The sequence below is a fragment of the Prunus avium genome, chromosome 2 (assembly GCF_965620075.1).
Source record: "Prunus avium chromosome 2, drPruAviu1.hap1.1, whole genome shotgun sequence".
NCBI classification, from domain to species: domain Eukaryota; kingdom Viridiplantae; phylum Streptophyta; class Magnoliopsida; order Rosales; family Rosaceae; genus Prunus; species Prunus avium.
Window position 1 is genome coordinate 25,383,589 of NC_142285.1, and position 24,530 is coordinate 25,408,118.

General features: G+C 33.2%; 1 protein-coding gene and 1 pseudogene across 1 annotated transcript; both read left to right on the forward strand.

Moving 5' to 3' along the window:
• Window positions 1-6,011: 6,011 nt before the first annotated feature.
• Window positions 6,012-6,410, forward strand: LOC110751479 (uncharacterized). Its single transcript, XM_021951953.1, has one exon. It carries the CDS (start codon window positions 6,012-6,014, stop codon window positions 6,408-6,410), a length of 399 nt encoding a protein of 132 aa, XP_021807645.1.
• Window positions 6,411-22,996: 16,586 nt separating this feature from the next.
• On the forward strand, window positions 22,997-23,912 carry LOC148296722 (zinc finger BED domain-containing protein DAYSLEEPER-like; annotated as a pseudogene).
• Window positions 23,913-24,530: the final 618 nt, after the last annotated feature.

The following is a 24,530-nucleotide window of genomic DNA, read 5'->3' on the forward strand; positions in this document are numbered from 1 at the left end:
TCCAACCTTCTCTCCTTTGCTCTCCAACTGTAAGTCCTCTTCTTCTCCATCTTCAAATTTCAGTACTCCTCCTGACCTGAACCTCCTACTTCTCTGGTTCTCTTCTTCTTCATGTCATTCAATTTCAATTTTTTTTTCCTTTCTAAATTCTACTTTAGGGATTTAGGAATTAGGGATTCAGTTGGGCATTTAGAACTTGGGGGTTAATTTTAGAAATTCTAATTTAGGGATTCATTCAATGCCTAATTTATGAGCTGTGGCTTTATGAATTATCAAGTGGACTACTTGTTTTTAATTGATCATTGATAATGGTATTATTGTATTTTTTAATTGATCTTTGCATATTTCAGATTTTAGCCTTACAATTTTAGTGCCTGGGTGTGTAGACAGGTTATTAAACTCTTCTAGTATTAATGGAAGTTGTGTTACTAAATTACCAGTACCTACGCTCTTGGTTGACATGGTTGTTCTGAATTGTAAGATTAGCTTACTATTCGATGGACCCACTTGCTGATATTAGGAAATAGAGTTATTAATTGAAATGAATGGGAATGTGCTTGTTTCTTATGCTATTAGATTTTGTGTGAGTGTGATGCTAATCATCCATTGAAATACACATCTTTTGGTGTTAATATTTGAAGTATTGGAACATGGGAAAGTTGAAAACAGGCATCTTCATGAGATGCTTGAGCAAAATTTGAAGTATTACAAGAGCATTAAGTAGACCCCCCTTTGTATGGCTTGCTATAAAATGTAACATATGGATCTGCATTCCTTGTTATAAAGGTGCCCCTGTAGATTATTTGTTTCAATTCATGATTCTCTTACACCTATATAGAAACATAGGATTGGTTTGTTTTTATTTTATCAGGAATTGTTTGTTTTTTAGAAAATGGAGAATATTGGACTGCTTCAGAACATTTTGGTTGTTCTGTTCACTATTGCCTTTTTTAGGAAGCTTATATAAAGTGCATGTGGAGCTTCTTGAGTCAGACAATTCCACATTGCCCCATTTTTTGCCAAACCATCTGATGATTTTTTAATGGTTCTTTTTGTTCCTAATCATGTTCCCGTCATATCACTTTGTACAGGAATAGTTACTTTTCTTCAATCTTATCAGATTGGAATGCATCTGTTTTTTAGTTTCATTGTTCTGTGTATTGCTATTATGGATTTTGTAGTTGTATCTGGTTCTGTATTGATGTTATGGATGTTGTTTGGTTATATTGATTATTGGTTGGTTGATTAAGTTCACCCCTTTAATTATTTATTTACGATTTTTTTTATGAAAAAAAACAAAACAAAACAAGGATCAAAATGGACAGTGGTGCAATCACTAGAGGACAGTCAGTCAGCCACACTGATAGCGCCCATTCAGCTTCCGCCATGTGTCATTCCATACCATTTAATAATAATTTCTACGATTTAACTTACAAAATTCATAATAAATTAAATACAAATCCAAAAAATTCACCGAAAATTGGTAGGAACTCCTTGTGACATTCTTTATGCCCCAAAACTCCAAAAATATAATTTTGACTTATAAAATTTGAAAATGATAACAAAAACTCAACTTTGTTTCAAAACAAACCAAAACACTAAATTATGTTCCATAAAAGTAATGTATATTGGTGCGTCTATATTGCATGTCTGTTGCATCTATATTGCTTGTCTATTGCGTGCATATCGTACATTTATTGCGTGTGTATTGATTGTTTGTTGCTTACGAAGGAAATAAACAATAATACACAGGCAACAGACAAGCAATATACACACAACAGACAAGCAATATACACGCAATAGACATACAATATACACGCAATAGACATGCAATATACATCACTCCATAATTACACCAACCATAAGGAAGTCGTATTGATTAGGAAATTCTACTTAACAGTTGTTCTTCCTACTAAAAGAAAGAATAAGGACTGTTTCCCCCTTAAATATAACTCCTTAAATCTTACTTGAGTGGTACTTTTGCCCTCGATAAACATGCAATATTGGAGCAATAACATGCGATATGCATGCAGTAAACAATCAATAAACCTTCAATAAATATTCAATATCGGTTCAATAACATGCGAAATACATGCAGTTAACAATCAATAAACCTTCAATAAACATGTAAACAATCAATAAACCTTCAATAATCATTCAATATCGGTTCAATAAAATGCGAAATACATGCAGTTAACAATCAATAAACCTTCAATAAACATGTAAACAATCAATAAACCTTCAATAAACATTCAATAACATGCGAAATACATGCAGTAAACAATCAATAAACCTTCAATAAACATGTAAACAATCAATAAACCTTCAATAAACATTCAATATCGGAGCAATAACATGCGAAATACATGTAGTAAACAATCAATAAACCTTCAATAAACATTCAATATCATGCGATATACATGTAGTAAACAATCAATAAACTTTAAGTATATGCAAATAAACAATCTATATACACTGAATAATTGTGCAATTTTCAAAAAAATGTATTGTCTTATTATTGCATCGTATTGGCCTTGTATTGTGATTTTATCGTCTTCGTATGACTTTATTTTTTTAAAGTCAGTCTTTGAAAGTTTTTGCTGGGTTTCAGGCAAATAAATGCTTTTGTTTCAAACAATAATTTAAACTCAATGCCAATCCACCTATTTCAAGAACAAAAATTACAAAATGGGTTTGAAAACTCATTGGTGGTGCGTGCAACATGTCTTTTTGGGGAGAACTTTTACAATTCTTGAAACCGTACACTTAATTGGTCATTAAAAGAACAAATAATATGACAATTGATACAAGTAATAAAACTAATACCAAGTCCTTAATGGACTTCATACGTGTCATCTTGTTGTTCTACTTCAGCGGAGGTTACATCAACCCATTCGAATCCATTGCAACTGGTGACTCCCTAATTGCAGGCATCACATATGCAAAATAATTCTGTCAGAGTTAGACCTAGGTTTTTTTTCACCCACATACATATTCTGGAAATGAAAACTTACATAGGAGGTTAGACACTTCCAAAATGGCTTCCCTCGATTTTTATCTGATTTTGAAACCCGAAGCACCATTGCAGCTCCACAATACTAACACCTCTTTGTTTGAGCGGGAGATGAAGACGAAGACATGTTGAATCTTCTCACTTGTACCTCTTCTCACTCAGATCTTCTGTAAGGTTTTTATTTGAACCTTTATTGTATTTTGGCTCTTCTCTTAAACCAACAAAACCCTTGTAATATTAATTAGATTCTAGGTTAGAATCAGTGTGGGTTGAAGGGCTTCCAAGTCTCCTCGTTGCAGTTCAAAAGGTAAAATCATATGCATAGATAACTTGGATTAATACATTCTCACTTGTATTAATCCATTCTGCGTAAGTTTTTAGCTTTGTCTGATTCCTTTATTGCATGGATATTTCTTATCTGACCAAAGTATGGGGTTTATTATATTTATCATTGACTATCTTTACAAAATATTAAACTCCTTCTTTCTAAAAACATCTTGATTTTTATACTTTATCTTTTCTAAAAGGATGTTTTTTATTTCATGTCATACCTTTGAGAATGTCACTTTATGTCAAAGCATGCATGAGTTGTCCGCTCATTCCTTCCTTTGAGCACATATCTAGTTATTTAATATATCTTGCTTTAGACATTGACGTATGGGTTGAATACTTTTATTCAACACCCATGTGAGAAAACTTTCTCCACATTTTAATATAAAGCTGCCGCTCCTTGTTCCTAGTCTTCAAATCATTGTTGGCTTTTTTATTTCTCCTCATCAAAGCATGCGGGTCCTTGATTCCAAATTCATCAACATTGATGACTTATTTTATTAAAAGCATGTAAGATAAACTTTCTCTACTTCTAAGAAACATGCGGCTCCTTGTCCCATAACTTATCAAGTTGATGACTTGTTTTATTTCTTTTATTCTTCTTGAAACTGTTTTCAGAAGAGAGAATATTTTATTCCTTGCAGATGCTTTTATTCCCAACGGTTACATGAGCATGGTTTAATTTATTTAATCTTATCTTGTGCTCATTGTATGGGTAGATCATTTTAAAACCTTCTTTTTTCTCCTTGAGCAGTCCACCTCCATCCTTGTCTGCTGCTGTTTTCTAGTCTATATACTCTCATTTTAAAACCTTCTTTTTTCTCCTTGAGCAGTCCACCTCCATCCTTGTCTGCTGCTGTTTTCTAGTCTATATACTCAAGTCCTTGACTGCAAAGATGGTAACTCATTCATTTTAGAAACTTTTCTGCATCTCACTTTCTCCTTGCCTAGCAGAATTGTTTCAAAGGTTTTTGAAAAAACTTCTTATGTGCATCTAAGCATTCAAGAACCTATTTTACTGGTTCAGCCACTCTTGAACACTTGAGGGCTATGTGGATGATTGCATACACATAAACACTTCCCCGAGTTGATTTATACTCTTTACGGCTGAATGTTTTTCATTGTTTGAGTTCTTTATTATTTGTTCAACTAGTATATGTTACTTGTGAGTATATGATTGATTGTATACATATAGCTTTCTCCAAGTAAACACTTACAAGATTTCGGTTGAACATTTGTTTTGTTTCATTGTTGTTATGTTGAATTAAACTATTTGCTTCAAGTTCATTACTTCTAGTTTAATCATCACAACACTTAGGTTTCATTTGTCTAGCTCAATCATACTTTGTGATTGAGATAGATGAATCTGTGAAACCATAACTCACTTCATACATCAATCTACATGCAACTTGAGCTTGGTGCTCTTGAGAGGATTTGCTGCTAAGAGATAAAGAAAAGGTGCTTGTTGAAAGATTGGATTGTAGCTGCCTATAGGTGATAGATGAGCTAAGTCCTCTTTCGTTTTTCTTGTATTTCTTAATTGAGCAGATTGGATCTCTCCTGGCTTGGTGCCCCCAGTTTTTCACCCTGTTGGGTTTTCTGGGTCAACAATTCTCGTGTGTTATTTACATTCCGCTATACTTGTTTTAATTCATTAACCACGAAATTGTTTGTGTTTGTGCTTATGTGCTTTTGAAGAACTTAAAATTTAAAAAGGGTAGTCTTTTTCTTCTCGCCTACTTCACCCCCCCTCTGTAGGCTTTTAGAGCTTAGGGCCTGGTTTTACATCTTCTCACTGAAACCTCTTCAGACTCATACCTTCTCACTCATAGTTCTTAGTCATACCCCTTCACTCATAACCCTACTTCTCACTCAGCTCTCTCTCATCTCTGCTAAATCTAATTATATCCTTCTTTTCTGTGTGTGGGTGGGTTGGTTACGATCTGGATACCTGTACCGTTAGAATTGTGACACCTTTTACCCCGAAAAGCAATATAATATTTCACTACCAAATATTAATCTGAAAATTGAGAGGACACTGCTTTAAATATATTATTTTATTTATATTTCATTAAGGTAACTAGTTGGATAAGAATTCATCATCATTGGTTCCATTTTAATAACATTACTAGGGGTAGTTTGGTGTGGAAAAATGAAAAAGTATCTGATGGGACCTTCTGTGACTAGTCAGTAATCCATCACATTTGTATCAATGAATTTGATGGCGGGAAAATCCTAAAATGGCTATGCAAATAGGTTATTAATTGACTTTTTGACTGTCTGACTCTCTTTGCATTTCGATGACATTTTTCCTTCTCTTGTCTTGAGTTTTAGGGTGTTGGGTTCAGTTTCTTTAAAAATGGTCAACTTGGAAAAACCCCAAATGGAAACACCTTTTCAAAACACTACAAACAGAGGCTAAAACAAAATCAAAACCCCATATATTCTCATTTCTCCCCTCTTCCACTCCTCAAATCATTCCATTCCAAAAACATTTCAATGAATTCGAAACTGTTTGGGCCTGGTTGAAATTTGACCGGGTCAAGCCCGAGATCCGACAATTAAATTAACATTGAGGGAAACATCTCCATTTGGATATGCCCCAAGCCTTCATCCCGGAGTTAGCTTGGTTTAAAGTGATGTTATACGTGGCAACCCAATGTTCCGTATGGCATCTGTGTGCCCATTGTTCCATACGTTGGCACACACTCCACAAGTGTGGAACACCATTTCAATGGCAGAGTACCCAGATCATCCTAGCTGGTACCATGTCAATCCTGCGGTCCAGCATTTCTTGCAACAATGTAGGGCTTGCGAGAACCCTGAGTTGATATTTAGAGAAGCGTTCGAAGTGTTTTTCATGCAGGGTAATGTGGAAGCATTGTATGGGATGCGCATTGCAGCCACGGCAGGCCATATGGAAGCAGCATATCTAGTTGGACTACTTGGCATGTCCAGAGTTGGTCAGTCAAAAGAGGATGCATTAGAATTCTTGTGTTCTTTGAATCAACGTAACAACATTGATATGAAAGGAACCAGGGATGCTTTGAGACGAAGATTAAGATGAGTTTTCTCTGTTACTATGGGAAGATTAAGTTCAATCACTGCAGCGCTTGTAACAGCAACGAATGATGTTTTGTTATTCAAGGCTGGCCTACTGAAGAAAAGATAAATCCTACCTTCTAGACTTGTTGCAATCGATGCAAATGGCACCGTGAGTATATTGTGCCAGGAAATCCATACCCTTATAATTAGTTGTAGTATGTTTTTACGGTTTTTATGCATTGTGGACTTGCTTCTCTTTAGTTCTAGGTTGGCTGGCTACATTGTACAAATGTTGTTTAAATGTTGGGTTTGAATCTATTTTGTTTGGTGTTTGTGCTGTCATAAACCGTTTTATATATAAATGTATAATATATATTATATAGTGGAATGATTACTGACATCATAGACGGCTACGAATGACATTTTCCTGACACAGATATTTTGCACAACTGCAATCTTGATATTTGGTAAACGAAAAGGCATGCATGGAGTGAGTAGGTGTCTTTTCACCGGTGCTTGGGAATGACATTTTCCCACTTAGCATATCCCAAACGATTTGGTTACACGTTTCTTAAGCAAAACTTGAACAGTGAATGACTTTTAATAATTTTTTCCTGATGTTGTAGAATGGATGGCTTGTATATTTCCATTTTATTTTTCAAAACATCCCTTAACCCTAAAAAAGAAAAAAAATTAACAAATTGAAGAAGAGAGAAACTGATTAGCACCAGAAATGGTCTATTTGCACGCAAAATAAAAATAAAAATAAAAATTTGGAGTAAATATAATTAACAAATGTACAGGCTAAAAAGTAATATAATAATAATAATAATAATTTAGGATAACTAATAATAAAATCCTAATGTACCGTAACCATGAAACATGGAATTCAGTAGGAAGATGAAGTCTCAATGAGTTCGTAGCAATTTTCGGAACATTATTGTGATTTTTGTGTATTTAGTTATGAATTTTCTAAGAAAAAGTAATAAATTCGTTGAGACACACTGATTGCGCCCCATTCAGCTTCCGCCATGTGTCGCCCCATACGATTTAATACTATTTTTCTAGGATTTAACTTATAAAATTGATAATAAATGAAATACAAATAAAAAAAATACATTGAAAATTGATACGAACTTCTTGTGACATTCTCTACGCCCTCAACCTCCAAAAATATAATTTTGACATATAAAATTTGAAAATTATAACAAAAACACAACTTTGTTTCAAAACAAACCAAAACACTAAATTATGTTCTATAACATAACACTCGTGTTCTTTGATTTTAACGCTTACCAAGAACTCAAATATGTAGAATCATGAGTTTAGACCTTTATAATCGAAGATAATGTTATCAGGAGTTTGTAGCAATTTTCGGTGTATTTTTCTGATATTTAATCAACTTGTTATGAATTTTTAAACATAAATTTGATAAAAGTATCAAACCTGACACGTGGCGCATTGACAAGGGGACAGCCATCAGACACACTGACTGCGCCCCATTCAGCTTCCGCCATGTGTCGCCCCACACGATTTAATACTATTTTTCTAGGATTGAACTTATAAAATTGATAATAAATTAAATACAAATCAAACAAATACACCGAAAATTGATACGAACTTCTTGTGACATTCTCTACGCCCTCAACCTCCAAAAATATAATTTTGACATATAAAATTTGAAAATTATAACAAAAACTTAACTTTGTTTCAAAACAAACCAAAACACTAAATTATGTTCTATAACATAACACTCGTGTTCTTTGATTTTAACGCTTACCAAGAACTCAAATATGTAGAATCATGAGTTTAGACCTTTATAATCGAAGATAATGTTATCAGGAGTTTGTAGCAATTTTCGGTGTATTTTTCTGATATTTAATCAAATTGTTATGAATTTTTAAACATAAATTTGATAAAAGTATCAAACCTGACACGTGGCGCATTGACAGGGGGACAGCCATCAGACACACTGACTGCGCCCCATTCAGCTTCCGCCATGTGTCGCCCCACACGATTTAATACTATTTTTCTAGGATTGAACTTATAAAATTGATAATAAATTAAATACAAATCAAACAAATACACCGAAAATTGATACGAACTTCTTGTGACATTCTCTACGCCCTCAACCTCCAAAAATATAATTTTGACATATAAAATTTGAAAATTATAACAAAAACTTAACTTTGTTTCAAAACAAACCAAAACACTAAATTATGTTCTATAACATAACACTCGTGTTCTTTGATTTTAACGCTTACCAAGAACTCAAATATGTAGAATCATGAGTTTAGACCTTTATAATCGAAGATAATGTTATCAGGAGTTTGTAGCAATTTTCGGTGTATTTTTATGATATTTAATCAAATTGTTATGAATTTTTAAACATAAATTTGATAAAAGTATCAAACCTGACACGTGGCGCATTGACAGGGGGACAGCCATCAGACACACTGACTGCGCCCCATTCAGCTTCCTCCATGTGTCGCCCCACACAATTTAATACTATTTTTCTAGGATTGAACTTATAAAATTGATAATAAATTAAATACAAATCAAACAAATACACCGAAAATTGATACGAACTTCTTGTGACATTCTCTACGCCCTCAAACTCCAAAAATATAATTTTGAATTATAAAATTTGAAAATGATAACCAAAACTCAATTTTGTTTCAAAACAAACCGAAACACTAAATTATGTTCTATAACATAACACTCGTGTTCTTTGATTTTAATGCTTACCAAGAACTCAAATATGTGGAATCATGATTTTAGACCTTTATAATCGAAGATAATGTTATCAGGAGTTTGTATCAATTTTCGGTGTATTTTCCTGATATTTAATCAATTTGTTTATGAATTTTTAAACATAAATTTGATAAAAGTATCAAAACTGACACGTGGCGCATTGATAGGAGGACAGCCATCAGACACACTGACTGCGCCCCATTCAACTTCCGCCATGTGTCGCCCCACACAATTTAATACTATTTTTCTAGGATTTAACTTATAAAATTGATAATAAATTAAATACAAATCCAAAAAATACACCGAAAATTGGTACGAACTTCTTGTGACATTCTCTACGCCCTCAAACTCCAAAAATAAAATTTTGAATTATAAAATTAAAAAATGATAACAAAAACTCAACTTTGTTTTAAAACAAACCAAAATACTAAAGTATGTTTTATAACATAACACACATGTTCTTTGATTCGACAATTACCGTGAAGATAAAAATGTGGAATCATGATTTTAGACCCCATAGTCAAAGACAATCTTGTAAGGAGTTTGTATCAATTTTCGGTGTATTTTTCTAATTTTTAATTATTTTTTAATGAATTTTAGAAGTGAAATCCATGAAAAATAATATTAAATTATAGAGAATCACACGTGGTTGCAGCTGAAAGGAAAGCAGTCATTGTTTTCGACAGGTGGCGTCGTACGATTGCGCCACATGTCATTTTGTTTATTTTTTTCCAAGTTTATCTGTAAAAATTAATTAAAAATCAGAAAAATACACCGAAAGTTGTTACAAACTCCTTACGACATTGTCTTTGACTATGGAGGTCTAAACTTATGATTTGACATATTTATGTCCACAGTAAGCCTCGAATCAAAGAACATAAGTGTTATATTATAGAGCATCAACTAGTGTTTTAAATCGTTGAGAAATAAATGTGAGTTTTTGTCATCAATTTATATTTTTCTAAGTGAAATTGTATTTTTGTAGCTTGAGAGTGTAGAGAATATCACAAGGAGTTCGTAGGACTTTCCGGCATATTTTTTGGTTTTTTAATTTATTTGTTATGAATTTTAGAAGTGAAATCCAAAAAAAATAAAACTAAATGAATTATAGAGAATCACACCTGGCTGCAGCTGAAAGGAGAGCAGGCATTGTTTTCGACAGGTGGTATCTTATGATTGCACCACATGTCATTTTGTTTACTTTTTCCAAATTTATTTTGTTTAAATAAAAATAATTAAAAATCAGAAAAATATACCGAAAATTACTACAAACTCCTTATAATTATGGAAGCCTAAATTATTATTATATTATTATTTACCCTAAATTATTATTATATTACTTTTTATCCTAAATTGTTATTATATTGTTATTTACCCTAAAATATTATTATATTACGTTTTACTGTGAATTATTATAATATTATTATTTACCCCAAATGATTATTATATTACCTTTTACCCTAAATTGTTATTATATTGTTATTAATCTTAAATTATTATTATATTATTATTTACCCTAAATTATTATTCTATTACTTTTTATCCTAAATTGTTATTATATTTTTATGTACCCTAAAATATTATTATATTACTTTTTGATAATAATAAATTAAATAAAAATCCATCATGTGTCACTCCATACCATTTAATAATAATTTTCTAGAATTTAACTTACAAAATTCATAATAAATGAAATAAAAATCCAAAAATACACCAAAAATTGGTAGGAACTCATTGTGACATTCTCTACGCTCTAAAAAAATACACTACGTAAATCTAATGTCTAACTTCAACTTTATAATTTCTAAGAAAGAGTTGAAAAAATTGATATGGCAACAGTAACAGAGCAAAGACAATATAACAGCAATCATATGGCAATACGTAAACCTGATATTCATCTTCAACTTTATAATTGCCAATACAGAGATGACAAAATTGATATGATAGCAATAAGGGAGCAATAGGAAGACAATATAACGACAATTAGATGACAATACGTACACCTGATGTCCAACTTCAACTTTATAATTGCCAATACATAGGTGAAAAAAGTAATATGGCAGCAATAAGAGAACAATCGGAAGACAATATAACGGCAATACAGGAGCAGAATACACAATGTATACAATGTTCTCTCTTCAATGTATAATATAAGCAAAAGTATTTTTCCATTGTTCTGTGAAAAAGAAGGATTTTTCTATTGTACACACTTGCGAATATAAAAAGAACAAATTCAAGACTAAAAATTCTCAAGTAAATTGAACTCAATTTCATTGAATGAGGACTAAATTACAAGACTAAAATATATAATTCCTCAGTTACATGTTTTTTTCCATATAATTACAGCACACTTCCTGTGACAGAATGGAATGTTGTCCCACGCCAAATTGATGCTAGTTCTCAATGACAACAATCTTCCATAACTCAAAAATCTAGGTCCAACTGTCATTAAAAAAAAAATAAAGAAGCCTGCAAAAGAGATGGCAAAACAAGAAATTAGCGAAAAGGAGAAACAAAGACCAAAAAAACAAAATAGAAACTGAGACAAGGAAAACGCAATCACTAAAAGACCTAAGAAACTCATACTAATTGGCAAAGAGCTTCCTAACCTAGAACACAAGAAGAGAAAATCGGAAAATGTGGAACACATGAAGCACAAAGAAACTGTTAAACTAAATAAGAGGGACATAACCAAACATCAAAACACCTCAAGGGGTGAACTTAATCAACCAACCAATAATCAATATATCCAAACAACATCCATAACATCAATACAGAACCAGATACAACTACAATAATTGCGTGTATATTGCATGTTTATTGCGTGTATATTGCTTGTCTGTTGTGTGTATATTGCTTGTCTATTGCTTGTGTATTGTTGTTTATTTCCTTCGTAAGCAATAAACAATCAATACACACGCAATAAATGTGCAATATGCATGCAATAGACAAACAATATAGATGCAAAAGACATGCAATATAGACGCACCAATATACATTACTTTTATGGAACATAATTTAGTGTTTTGGTTTGTTTTGAAACAAAGTTGAGTTTTTGTTATCATTTTCAAATTTTATAAGTCAAAATTATATTTTTGGAGTTTTGGGGCGTAAAGAATGTCACAAGGAGTTCCTACCAATTTTCGGTGAATTTTTTGGATTTGTATTTAATTTATTATGAATTTTGTAAGTTAAATCGTAGAAATTATTATTAAATGGTATGGAGTGACACATGGCGGAACCTGAATGGGCGCGGTCAGTGTGGCTGACTGACTGTCCTCTAGTGATTGCACCACTGTCCATTTTGATCCTTGTTTTGTTTTTGTTTTTTATAAAAAAAAATTGTAAATAAATAATTAAAAATCAGAAAAATACATTGAAAATTGTTACAAACTCCTTATGGCATTATCTTCAATTACAAAGGCAATTGGGGCAATACAAAGACAATTAAGGGCAATACAATGACAATACAAAGGTAATTAGGGCAATACAATGGCAATATGAAGGCAATTGGAGGCTATATAATGGGAATACTAGGGCAATAGGAGGCTATACATTCGCAATACGAATATTCCAATAATCCATCCTAGAGAGAGAGAGAGAGAGAGAGAGAGAGAGAGAGAGAGAGGAGGCGGGAATACAGGGACATAATACACAACGTATACAATGTTTTCTCTTCAATGTATAATATAAGTAAAAGTAATTTTCCATTGTTCTTTGAAAAAAAAAAGTATGTTTCTATTGCACACACTTGCGAATATAAAAAGAACATATTCAAGACTGAACTTTCTCAAGTAAATTGAACTCAATTTCATTGAATGAGGACTAAACTACATGACTAAAATATAGTTCCTCAATTACATATTTTTTTTTCCGTATAATTACAGCACACTTCCTGTGACAGAATGGAATGTTGTCCCACGCCAAATTGATGATGGTTCTCAATAACAACAATCTTCCATAAGTCAAAAATCTAGGTCCAACTGTCATTAAAAAAAAAAAAACCTGCAGAAGAGATGGCAAAACAAGAAATTAGCAAAAAGGAGAAACAAAGACCAAAAAAAAAATAATAGAAACTGAGACAAGAAAACCGCAATCAGAAACTAAAAGACCTAAGAAACTCATACTAATAGGCAAACAGCTTCCTAACCTAGAACACCAGCAAGAGAAAATCGGAAAAAGTGGAACACATAAAGCACAAAGAAAATGTTAAACTAAATAAGAGGGACAAAACCAAACATCAAAACACCTCAAGGGGTGAACTTAATCAACCAACCAATAATCAATATAACCAAACAACATCCATAACATCAATACAGAACCAGATACAACTACAACATCCATAATAGCAATACACAGAACAATGAAACTAAAAAACAGATGCATTCCAATCCGATAAGATTGAAGAAAAGTAACTATTCCTGTACAAAGTGATATTACGGGAACATGATTAGGAACAAAAAGAACCATTAAAAAATCATCAGATGGTTTGGCAAAAAATGGGGCAATGTGGAATTGTCTCACTCAAAAAGCTCCACATGTACTTTATATAAGCTTCCTAAAGATGGCAATAGTGAACAGAACAACCAAAATTTTCTGAGGCAGTTTAATATTCTCCATTTTCTAAAAAAACAAACAATTCCTGATAAAATAAAAACAAACCAATCCTATGTTTCTATATAGGTGTAAGAGAATCATGAATTGAAACAAATAATCTACAGGGGCACCTTTAGAACAAGGGATGCAGATCCATATGTTACATTTTATAGCAAGCCATACAAAGGGGGGGTCTACTTAATGCTCTTGCAATACTTCAAATTTTGCTCAAGCATCTCATGAAGATGCCTATTTTCAACTTTCCCATGTTCCAATACTTCAAATATTAACATGAAAAGATGTGTATTTCAATGGCTGATTAGCATCACACTCACACAAAATCTAATAGCATAAGAAACAAGCACATTCCCATTCATTTCAATTAATAACTCTATTTCCTAATATCAGCAAGTGGGTCCATCGAATAGTAAGCTAATCTTACAATTCAGAACAACCATATCAACCAAGAGCGTAGGTATTGGTAATTTAGTAACACAACTTCCATTAATACTAGAAGAATTTAATAACCTGTCTACACACCCAGGCACTAAAATTGTAAGGCTAAAATCAGAAATATGCAAAGATCAATTAAAAACTACAATAATACCATTATCAATGATCAATTAAAAACAAGTAGTCCACTTGATAATTCATAAAGCCACAGATCATAAATTAGGCATTGAATGAATCCCTAAATTAGAATTTCTAAAATTAACCCCTAAGTTCTAAATGCCCAACTGAATCCCTAATTCCTAAATCCCTAAAGTAGAATTTAGAAAGGAAAAAAAATTGAAATTGAATGACCTGAAGAAGAAGAGAGCCAGAGAAGTAGGTGTTTCAGGTCAGTGGTACGGAGGATTACTGAAATTTGAAGAGGGAGAAGAAGAGGACTTATAGAGAAGGAGAGGGAGAGAGAGAGGACCGTAGCCAAAAATGGAGCCCATGAATGCCCCTACTGTTGCAATAATAAGAAAAGGGGATCAATGAATTCATAACAGACAGAAAGTACAAAACCAATATCAGAACTCACCGCTGTGGAGAACAACGACGGAGGTCGCAACTGTGGCTTGGCTGTGGAGTCGCGATAGTGGCTTCGCGGTGGAGGTCGACAACGAAGGTCGTGAGTTGCGGCGGCTTGGCTAGGTCAAACTAGGGTTCCGAATTTGAGTAGAGCTGGGTTATGATGATGGATGGGTGCAGAATTGGATTGGACAGTAGGGAGATGGCTGGCGAGCTGGAGTTCGGCGTCAGAAAATAAACTTTTGGGGTGATAAAGTGTCAAGAATAAAAAAAGACTCAAAACCCTCTGTCTGTGTTGGTTGCAAGATATTTGCCGAATGGAGTTTGGTTCTTTGATAACCTCAAACCAGAGATGGCGAGAGAGAGAGAGACAAGAAGAACATTCTGCAGAGTGGGTGGCTTTCGAGGAAGGAGGGTCAACCAGGATGAGAGAGCGTGCTTTGCACTTTCGGATTGCATCTTTTGGTATGGGTAATTTCAACTCAATTGTAGCATAACAGTTCAACCATGAGATTGATCTGATGGCTATAAAGTGAACCCCTTATAACTTACCCCTTATAACTTACCACTCATTATAGTCTGAGCTGCCTTTATTGGTTCCACCCCAAAAGGCTAGGGCAAGGGCAAATACTATTCATTTTACTTTATTTCTTTTTTTTTTTAATACTTTAAATCATTAATTTTGATAAGCTTTTCAGATAATATTTTCGATTCCCACATGTCACTATTTATTATAAAATTATCACCTCAAATTTCAGATAACATTTTAGGATAAAATTTTCAAACTAAATTTTTCGGATAAGATTTTTGGTTGCCACGTATCCATCATTTTTCAAAAAAGATTTTCGGATGAGATTCTCAGTTGCCACGTGTCTTATTTTAGATAAATTTTTTGGATATTTATTATAAAAAAAATTATAATCTCATATTTTAGATGAGATTTTCACCCTCTAAAATTGCGCCACGTGTCCCATGTTAGATAAAATTTTCAGATTTAAAAAAGAAAATTATAATCTCAAATTTCATATGAGATTTTTACCCTCTAAAATTACGCCACGTGTCCCATGTCAGATAATATTTATAGATTTTTTTAAAAAAATTATAATCTCATATTTCAGATAAGATTTTCACCCTATAAAATTGCGCCACGTATCTGATAGACAATTCAATATACATAATTTTATGCCTATAATATTTATTGTTTTGCTAAGATTCTGAGTATTGTATGATTTTTAGTTTGTTTTAGTTACTTTAGAGTTAATTTTTGCTTGTTGAAGGAGAAGAGTGAATAAAGACTGCAAATGGCCATGTGGTGAGGAATAAAGAAGTGATTATGCAAGATGCCACCATCTTTGGAGAAAAAGAAGAGAGAAAACAGATCATGGAGTTGCTGTACCACTACGAACAAATGATTAAAGAAGACAAAAAGTGTTGTACCCATACTTGAAGCAAGGAACAAGAAGAAGTGGATCCAGCAATGAAGAATAAACAAATGCAGTGGGTTGGAGCAAAGCAACAGCAACTCATTTATAAATAGAGAGGTATTCCAGCTTGAAAAAAACCACCCTAGAGCTCTCAAGTAATCTCAGAGTTCTCCCTCTTCTCCCTCTCATCATGGACGGAACCAAGGCAACGGCTGCTCTTGGCTGTAGCCCAGGGAAGGTTTGGGAAAAAAAAGAAATTAAATATACATATAGCCTAATAGTTTAACTAAAAATAAATAAAAATATATACAATTTCAACACCAATAGGCATAGTTAGAGGTCTTCCACATTTGTATTTGGTGTCAAAGTTTGTCCCAACATCAATTTTAAAAAATTTCTATTAATTTGTCTCCAAAAGAGAATCATTTTTCTAAATAAAATTCATCCTTTTGTGAATAATATGGCTCTAATTTCATTTTTTTTTCTTGTGTTTACAAGTAGCATGATTTATACGATTTAATATATACTTTTATTTCTAGAAAAACTATAGAAAATGTAAGTGCAAAAAAAATTATCATTAGATTTTAAGCTACTAACTTTAGCTAGCCCACCGATTGAAAAATTTCTAGTTCCGCCCTTGATGACTCATGTATACCTCAGTTTTCCATATCTTTTTGAGTTGCACAAACATTATGTGCAACTAACTTTCAAGTCGATGTAACCCTAGTAAGAATATTTCATGTTATTTAGTTATTTAAATCTAAATTTCAGATTATATGCTTGAGTTCTTATTCACTGTTTTAATATGCCTATATTCAAAAGTTTATGATTGATCACCATAGAATTTGTCTATAGGATATTTGATGCAGGTTTGGAGCAGATACCATGCTGGAACTTGACAGTTGCTCTGTGAATAAGAAGTGTGAATGCCAATGCAGATACCATGCCTAGAGTTTGCATGATCATTTAGTCTCTTTTGCTCTTAATGGGTTTCTAATTAGTTGATCTAAGTTGGATACCACAACTAGGTTGCATGTTAGAAATACTTGATTAACCAGATAACATGGACAATCATACTAAAGTAAGAACTGATCTTCAATGCATGTATAACAATCTGGAAATAAATAACTAATGACTGGAATAGTACTACTAGTGGTGAAATCGTATCCTTAGTGTTTTCTATCTTTGATTCTTCAGCAAATTCACATCAGTCTTATTTATTCTTATATATGCAAGTCTTCAATACAGTTTTACATCAAATCTTCACCCTTGCTTATTTTGATTGTTTTAGTATTTAAGTTCTTTAAGTTTAGAGTTAACTAGTATTAGAAATTAACTGAGTTAAACAAATAGAGTAGATTAGAAACTGTCCTTGTGGGTTTGACCTCATATTTATTACTATACTATCTTATAGTTTTTGTATTCGAGTATTGGTTAAGTTTAGGATTCAAAGTATTTAGGTTGAGTCTAGAATTAAAACTTACAATAACAGTGTCCCATGTCAGATAAGATTTCAGTTTTTTTTAAAAAAAAAAAAAAATCATAATATCATATTTTAGATAAGATTTTCACCCTCTAAAATTGCGCCACGTGTCATCTCTATCTTCTGAATCCCTCTATAAAACTACACCATCAACTTCTTCTCTTCTCACACCATATCTGATCTATTCCTTCAATTCTCAGATTTTACAAAACACATTCTACTCTCAATGTCAAACTTGAGGAGGGTGTTGGAGAGGCAAAAGAGAGAAGAGGAAGAAATCCAGCGGAGACGTGCTGAGGAAGATTGGGAGGCCGATAAGAAGAGAAGGAAATGCTTGTAGCCTTTTCTATGCTTAATGAATCAATGCAACACCACCGTCGTCGTGCCCTGAATGTAGACAGAAATGCAAGAAATATAATTATTATGCAAGAAAAAAATAAATAATATAATGATTATACGTGTCATCTCTATCTTCTGAATCCCTCTATAAAACTACACCATCAACTTCTTCTCTTCTCACACCATATCTGATCTATTCCTTCAATTCTCAGATTTTACAAAACACATTCTACTCTCAATGTCAAACTTGAGGAGGGTGTTGGAGAGGCAAAAGAGAGAAGAGGAAGAAATCCAGCGGAGACGTGCTGAGGAAGATTGGGAGGCCGATAAGAAGAGAAGGAAATGCTTGTAGCCTTTTCTATGCTTAATGAATCAATGCAACACCACCGTCGTCGTGCCCTGAATGTAGACAGAAATGCAAGAAATATAATTATTATGCAAGAAAAAAATAAATAATATAATGATTATGCAAGAAAAAAATGAATATGGAAGAAAATATAAACAATAGAGAAATGCAAGAAATATAATAATTATGCAAGAAAAAAATAAATATGGAAGAAAATATAAACAATTAACAAATGCAAGAAAAAAATGATTATGCAACAAAATATAAACAATAAAGAAATGCAAGAAATATAATGATTATGCAAGAAAAAAATAAATATGGAAGGAAATATAAAGAATTTACAAATGCAACAAAAAAAAAATTATTATGCAACAAAAAAAAATTTAATATGCAAGAAAAAAAAAGTTACATTAAATTGAATAAAACGATAATTATAAATATTTTACTTCATCCGCAAGATTTTGACCACTTCGAACGTTCTCCCTGGCTTTTGCCAATGCATCCCTCCATTTCCCTAACTCTTTATTCAAAATTTTCCACCTTGAGGCCAAGGCCATTTCCGTCCGAGCTGAACCCGCTCTTACAGAAAATTCTCCATGAATTTTTCTCCACATATGAGAAAACTTTATCTCATTGCCTGTGATAGGGCAATGACTAATTTTCACCCAAGACTCACACAACACAATATCTTCGTGAGTACTCCAAGCGCTTCCTGCTTCAACAGAAGAGGCCATTTTGTTTTTTATACAAAAATGGAAAGTAGTAGAAAGATTTTGAGTGGAAGGGAAAAGATATATTGGAAGGAGAAGAGTTGGTATGAAGAGTTGGTGTGGAAAGTGAATAAAATTGATAGGTATTTATAGGGAAAAAATCCAGAATTTTTTGTTTTTTTTTTTGCAATTTTTTTGGCTAAGAAAATGAGGACCGTTGGATTTCTTCAAAAAAGGCATCGGATAGCTGGGGAATTGCCATGTGGCTTTTTCTCGTTGGGGCTGGCAGGCGCCGATGTCAGCGATGACCTCAGCGGGCGGAAGTCAAATTTTTTTACCGTTGGCGCGTTACGCTCACTGATGTTAGCGCCTTCGGGCTTCAGCCCAGGTTGGATTTGCTCGTGGGCTTGCCTGGGTTGGTGGGACCCACCGCTTGCCCGGGCTCCTTCTCTCGGCTGAAGGCCTGCTGGGCTCGCCTGGAAGGCATTTTTCCCGGTTTTGAAGCAGGGGTGGACTTGCTCTAAAAACCTAGCCCTTTGATGTGGTTGCCCCACAGATTGGAATGATTGTTTCGGAACCCACCCTTGCAATAACGGTTGAATGGGAATTGGGGACGCCACATGCACTGAAATTTCAACAATTGAAAAACTATAAATAAATAAATAAAGAAGAAAAAAAAAAATTCACCTCATAGATGCTAAGAATTTCTCTAGGAGAAAAATATGGAGTCTACTTTTCAAGTCTTCAGTGGGAAAGTTCAAATTGACCATTGATGCAAGTAGGCCTCATCATTTGGCATGCGGGCTCATGGGCTGACGGGGGCCCGCCCGGCCCATCGAAAAAAACCCCGACCTGGCCTGTTATGGGCTTTGAGATGGCCCAGTCTGCCTTGGGCTGGGCTAGACTTGGGCTTGGGTGTCTGAAGCCCGGCCTGGCTCGGTTAGGCCCAAGAAAGCCCAGCCCGCCTGCCCACAAAAGCCCGGCCCGTTAGGCCTGCATACATATATAATTATGTATAAATAAAAGTTTAGGATTATGATTATATCACTTAAATCACATATATAATTTGTTTAATTTCATTTACTTTTCTTTACTCATTCCTAGTTTATAATTGGATGATTAGCACATTAATTTGTGTCAATTATATATATATATATATATAAGATGAACAACATATCATGTCACCAAATATAATCATATCATGAAACATAATCGTACCACCAAATATAATCATGCTTTTCTTGAACACATCACCAAACATTTGCATATTTATTCATACCATCCTTTAAAAGAAAATATTTTTTTGATACTTATTAATTTTTTAAATTATTTCTTAAAACGTATTACAATCTAATTATGTAATAACCTAAAAAATAATACTTGATTTTATTATTTTTGTGGAAAGTCTTATTAAGTTGTGTGACTTTATTGGATGTTTTATAAATTTGGTTTGATGTGAAAATATTGGAATTAAGTGAGTTTAATCTCAAATTTGGACTAAAATGCCCTTACGGTTAAGTTTATAATTTTTTTTCGAATGAAGTAGGCCCGTTTCAGCCCGGCCCGTTGGCCTTAGCCCGGCTCGGCCCGATATTGTTATTGCACTCAACAATATTTTTGTAAAATAAAAGGATGCACGATTTAGTTCAGTGGTCTTATGATTTCAATAAAAATAATAAGGGTATCCGGATTGACGCATGACTCAATGATCCTCAGATTGCGCGATCCAAACTTTTTTTGAAACAAATAATATATTGTAAATTGATCAACACAGTGTGGGAATTGCTCAATTAGTTTTTATAACCCAAGACATGTGACCCTACAAAATTTTACTTAATTAGAATAGTAAAAATTTAGGGTTATTTGATAACGTTTTCAATTTTTATTTTTATTTATTTAGCAGAGTCAAGGGTACAATCACATCGTTCTCTACAACAGATTCCATCTAGGAAGGAACATCTTCATCCTAAATAAGGTCATCTCCAATCGGGAGGGCCAAATGTCCAAATTTTAGCAATATAGCCTGAATGGAGGCCCCAAGTGAAATATCAATCCAGTCCATATATTAGGTGGAATAGCATTCCACCTTTTGTCTGGACTGAAAATTGGTGTTGCCTAATCAAACAAGCCAATTGCTCTCGTATGCAAAGTCAAATTTGTGGACCATTGTGTTAGCCACACCTAGGGGCATGTGGATGTCAATATTAATATTGTCGTTGGAATCAGATGGCCACAATTCAAACTTGTTCCCAATGGCTATACGATCAAAGGCCATGCTTAATTCTTAACAATTTCGATGGAAAAATTGGCTCAGCCGCGCACACTCATCCAACACAAAATAGGATGACCTATGTTGGTGCATACAACAAGAAGTAGATCTAATCTAAGTGTTGTGGTTAGTACCCATTTTATTCGAGCTTTAAATTTGTGATTGTAATTTTATTAAAGTCTTAACTTATTCATTCTTTTAACTCGTGCATAGGACGTCCATGCAAAAACAATTTTTTGAATGATAACAAGGGTTTGAACAGGCCTTTCAAGTTATACCATGCTTGTAAAATATTGAAGATTGCCTATCAAGTTATAAACAAAAATTAGCTCAAGAAAAATTAAACACAAAAAAAAGAAAAAGAAAAAAAGAGTTAAACTATTTTTTAACAATTTAATAAGGCTATGGACTCAAAATTTGAGCTTGGAGGGTTGAGTGAAAAATTTGTTTGAGGCTAGGCAATACATGAATAGTGTATTTTGAAGGATCTGGGTTTAGGCCCTTTAGACCATCTCCAACCATGTTGGGGCTAAGCTCAAATTTCCACCATCCAAAATACAACTATTCATGTATTACCCGAACTCAAACTATTTTTCCTTCAACCTTGTAGATTTATAATTTGAGTTCGCATGTGTTATTAAATTGTTTAAGAATGGTTTAACCTCTTTTTTTTTTGTTTTTTTTAAAGTTAATTTTTCTTGATAATATTTTTGTTTCAACATCCGTAATTTATTTTTCCAAACATTTTGACCTAAAAATTAAAATTTCACATACATAATTTAAAATCATTTTGACCTCTTCTGCATGTGAAAATTGAAAATGGTTTTGGGGCCATCTTCAACAAAAATGGATGAATATTGAACAAAATTAACAAAGTGAGGCATGAAAAATATATTTGTGTGAATTATTTAACAAATATAAAAAAATACTTTGAGATTGGAAATCATGAATCTTGAATGATTTGGAAAAGGTGAAGACTCACTGTTAAGGAGTTTGGGGTACTCAACACTCCTTCAAAATTCAGAGCCAATGAAAAAAGATATCATATCAATTGCTTTCCAAAATTTTGGAATTTTGTTTACTCGTTAATGCTCTCTTTCAAGTTCTTAGGGGATGAGGCGTAAAAGTTGGGACAATGTAATTTCAACGAATTGGAATTTTGTAGTTTTCCTTAAAACAAAGAAAAAGAAATCTCACCTCATAGATGCTACATGTCAATGATTTTGGAAAAGAAATAAAAAAAAAATCAACGTGGTGGGGTACTCATTGATGCAAGGAAATTGATTTGTCAGTGATAAAGATTCGTGAGTGCATCAAATATATAAAGGGTTCTTAGGGGAGGAAACAAAAGTTCTATGAATGGTTGCACAAGTGGGGATAATGGGTAGTAAGAGAGGATTGAGACAAGATGTCTAGACTAGATGGAACTCAACGTATACCATGCTTGAGAGTGCACTTTTCTATCGTCGTGCTTTTATTAATTTAGGATTGATTGATTCTAATTTAGTAGTTGTCCTTCTCCTCGAGAGTGGATTAAAGTAGAGAAGATTTCCAAGTTTTTGGATTACTTTTATGATGTTACATGCTTATTTTTTGGGACAAAGTACCCCACATCAAATTTATTCTTTCCTAAGGTGTTCATAATACAACACCAAATCAAGGCAACCATGGAAGACAATGATGGTTTCATGAACAAGATGGGAACTAATATGAACATGAAGTTTGAGATGTATTGGTTAGAGTACAGTTTAATTCTTGCAATTGCAATTATTTTGGATCCTCGTTATAAGTTGCATTTTGTAGAGTGGGCTTATACCAAGCTTCATGGTAAGGATTTTAAAGAGTTCAAGTATGTTAGAGACACTTTGACATCTCTTTTTGATGTGTACTCGGAAAATTTATCTCATCTTGTTACTTCAAATTATGGAATGAATGAGACGGCTAGTCACATGGAAGATGGAGACACCATTTTTGAGGTAGCCTAAACTTATTTTCTTTTTTATATTTATTGTTGCATATCATATATCACAATGATGCATAATTCTAATATTTGCATGTTTCATTTTGTATGATGGAGGATTTTGACAATAGTTACAAAAATGGTCCAAGTACAAGTAGGAAAAATGAATTGCATAAGTATTTGGATGAGGAAAGACTAGATAGAAAGCAAGACATAGATGTTCTTTCTTGGTGGCAAATGGAGCATTTTCATTATCTGATACTTTCAAATTTAGCTCGTGATGTGTTAACAATTCCTATTTCTACGGTTGCATCGGAATCCGCTTTTAGTATTCGTGGTAAAGTACTAGATCAATACTGTAGTTTATTATTGCCTGAAATTGTTCAAGCTTTGTTGTGTGCTTGAGATTGGCTTTGTGGCAAGGGAGGTAAATGTTATATAACTTAAAACTAGTGTTTTATTTTCTTCATTATGTGAATGTTTTGTAACTTTTGGGTTTCCAATGCTTAGCTACGGAGGAAGAGAGTGCTGCTGTGGAAAGCCTTATTGAAGATATCTTCAAACTTACTTGTCAAGATACTAGATCAGGACAAAGCTCCAATAATATTTCTCTTGAAGATTGATGAGAGGTATTGATGAGTAATTGATATTTTATCAATATAATATTTATCAATAATTGCATACTTTTCTCATAGTTGTTTTTTTTTCTTCAGGAAAATTGCAATTGGTGAAATGTTGAAGTTTGGATCATCTTCATGGATGTTACTTCATATTTGTTTTGCCTTTCCTTTTGTTATCATGTTCACGGATGTTGAAGTTTGAATTAAATTCAAGAATATTAGCTTTCGTTGGAATGATTTTGATTTTTGGGACATGTATTTTCTGGGATGTATTGTTTGCATTTAAAATTTGTTCAAAAATATAGGTTTTTTAAATTTTTATTAAAAAGTTTATTTTTTTAACGGGTGAAACGGGTCGTGTCGTATGATTCATGAATTGAAGCAGGTCGTGTTCGTGTTTGATATTTTCCACTCATTTTCTTATCGTGTCATGTCGTGTCAACCCATAAAAAGAAAAAACGAGTTGACACGAACACAATACGAACACTGATAACACGACACGAATGCCATGTCTACTTTCATTGGGAAGAAAAACTTGGAGTTTACTCCTGAAGTCTTTAGTGGTAAAGTTCAAATGCTCCATCTTTTCACCAAAAAAAAAAAAATGCTCCATCGATGTAA

Bases quoted from the DNA above. Each gene is read 5' to 3' on its own strand.
- LOC110751479 (XM_021951953.1), top strand. From the start codon at position 6,012: ATGGCATCTGTGTGCCCATTGTTCCATACGTTGGCACACACTCCACAA.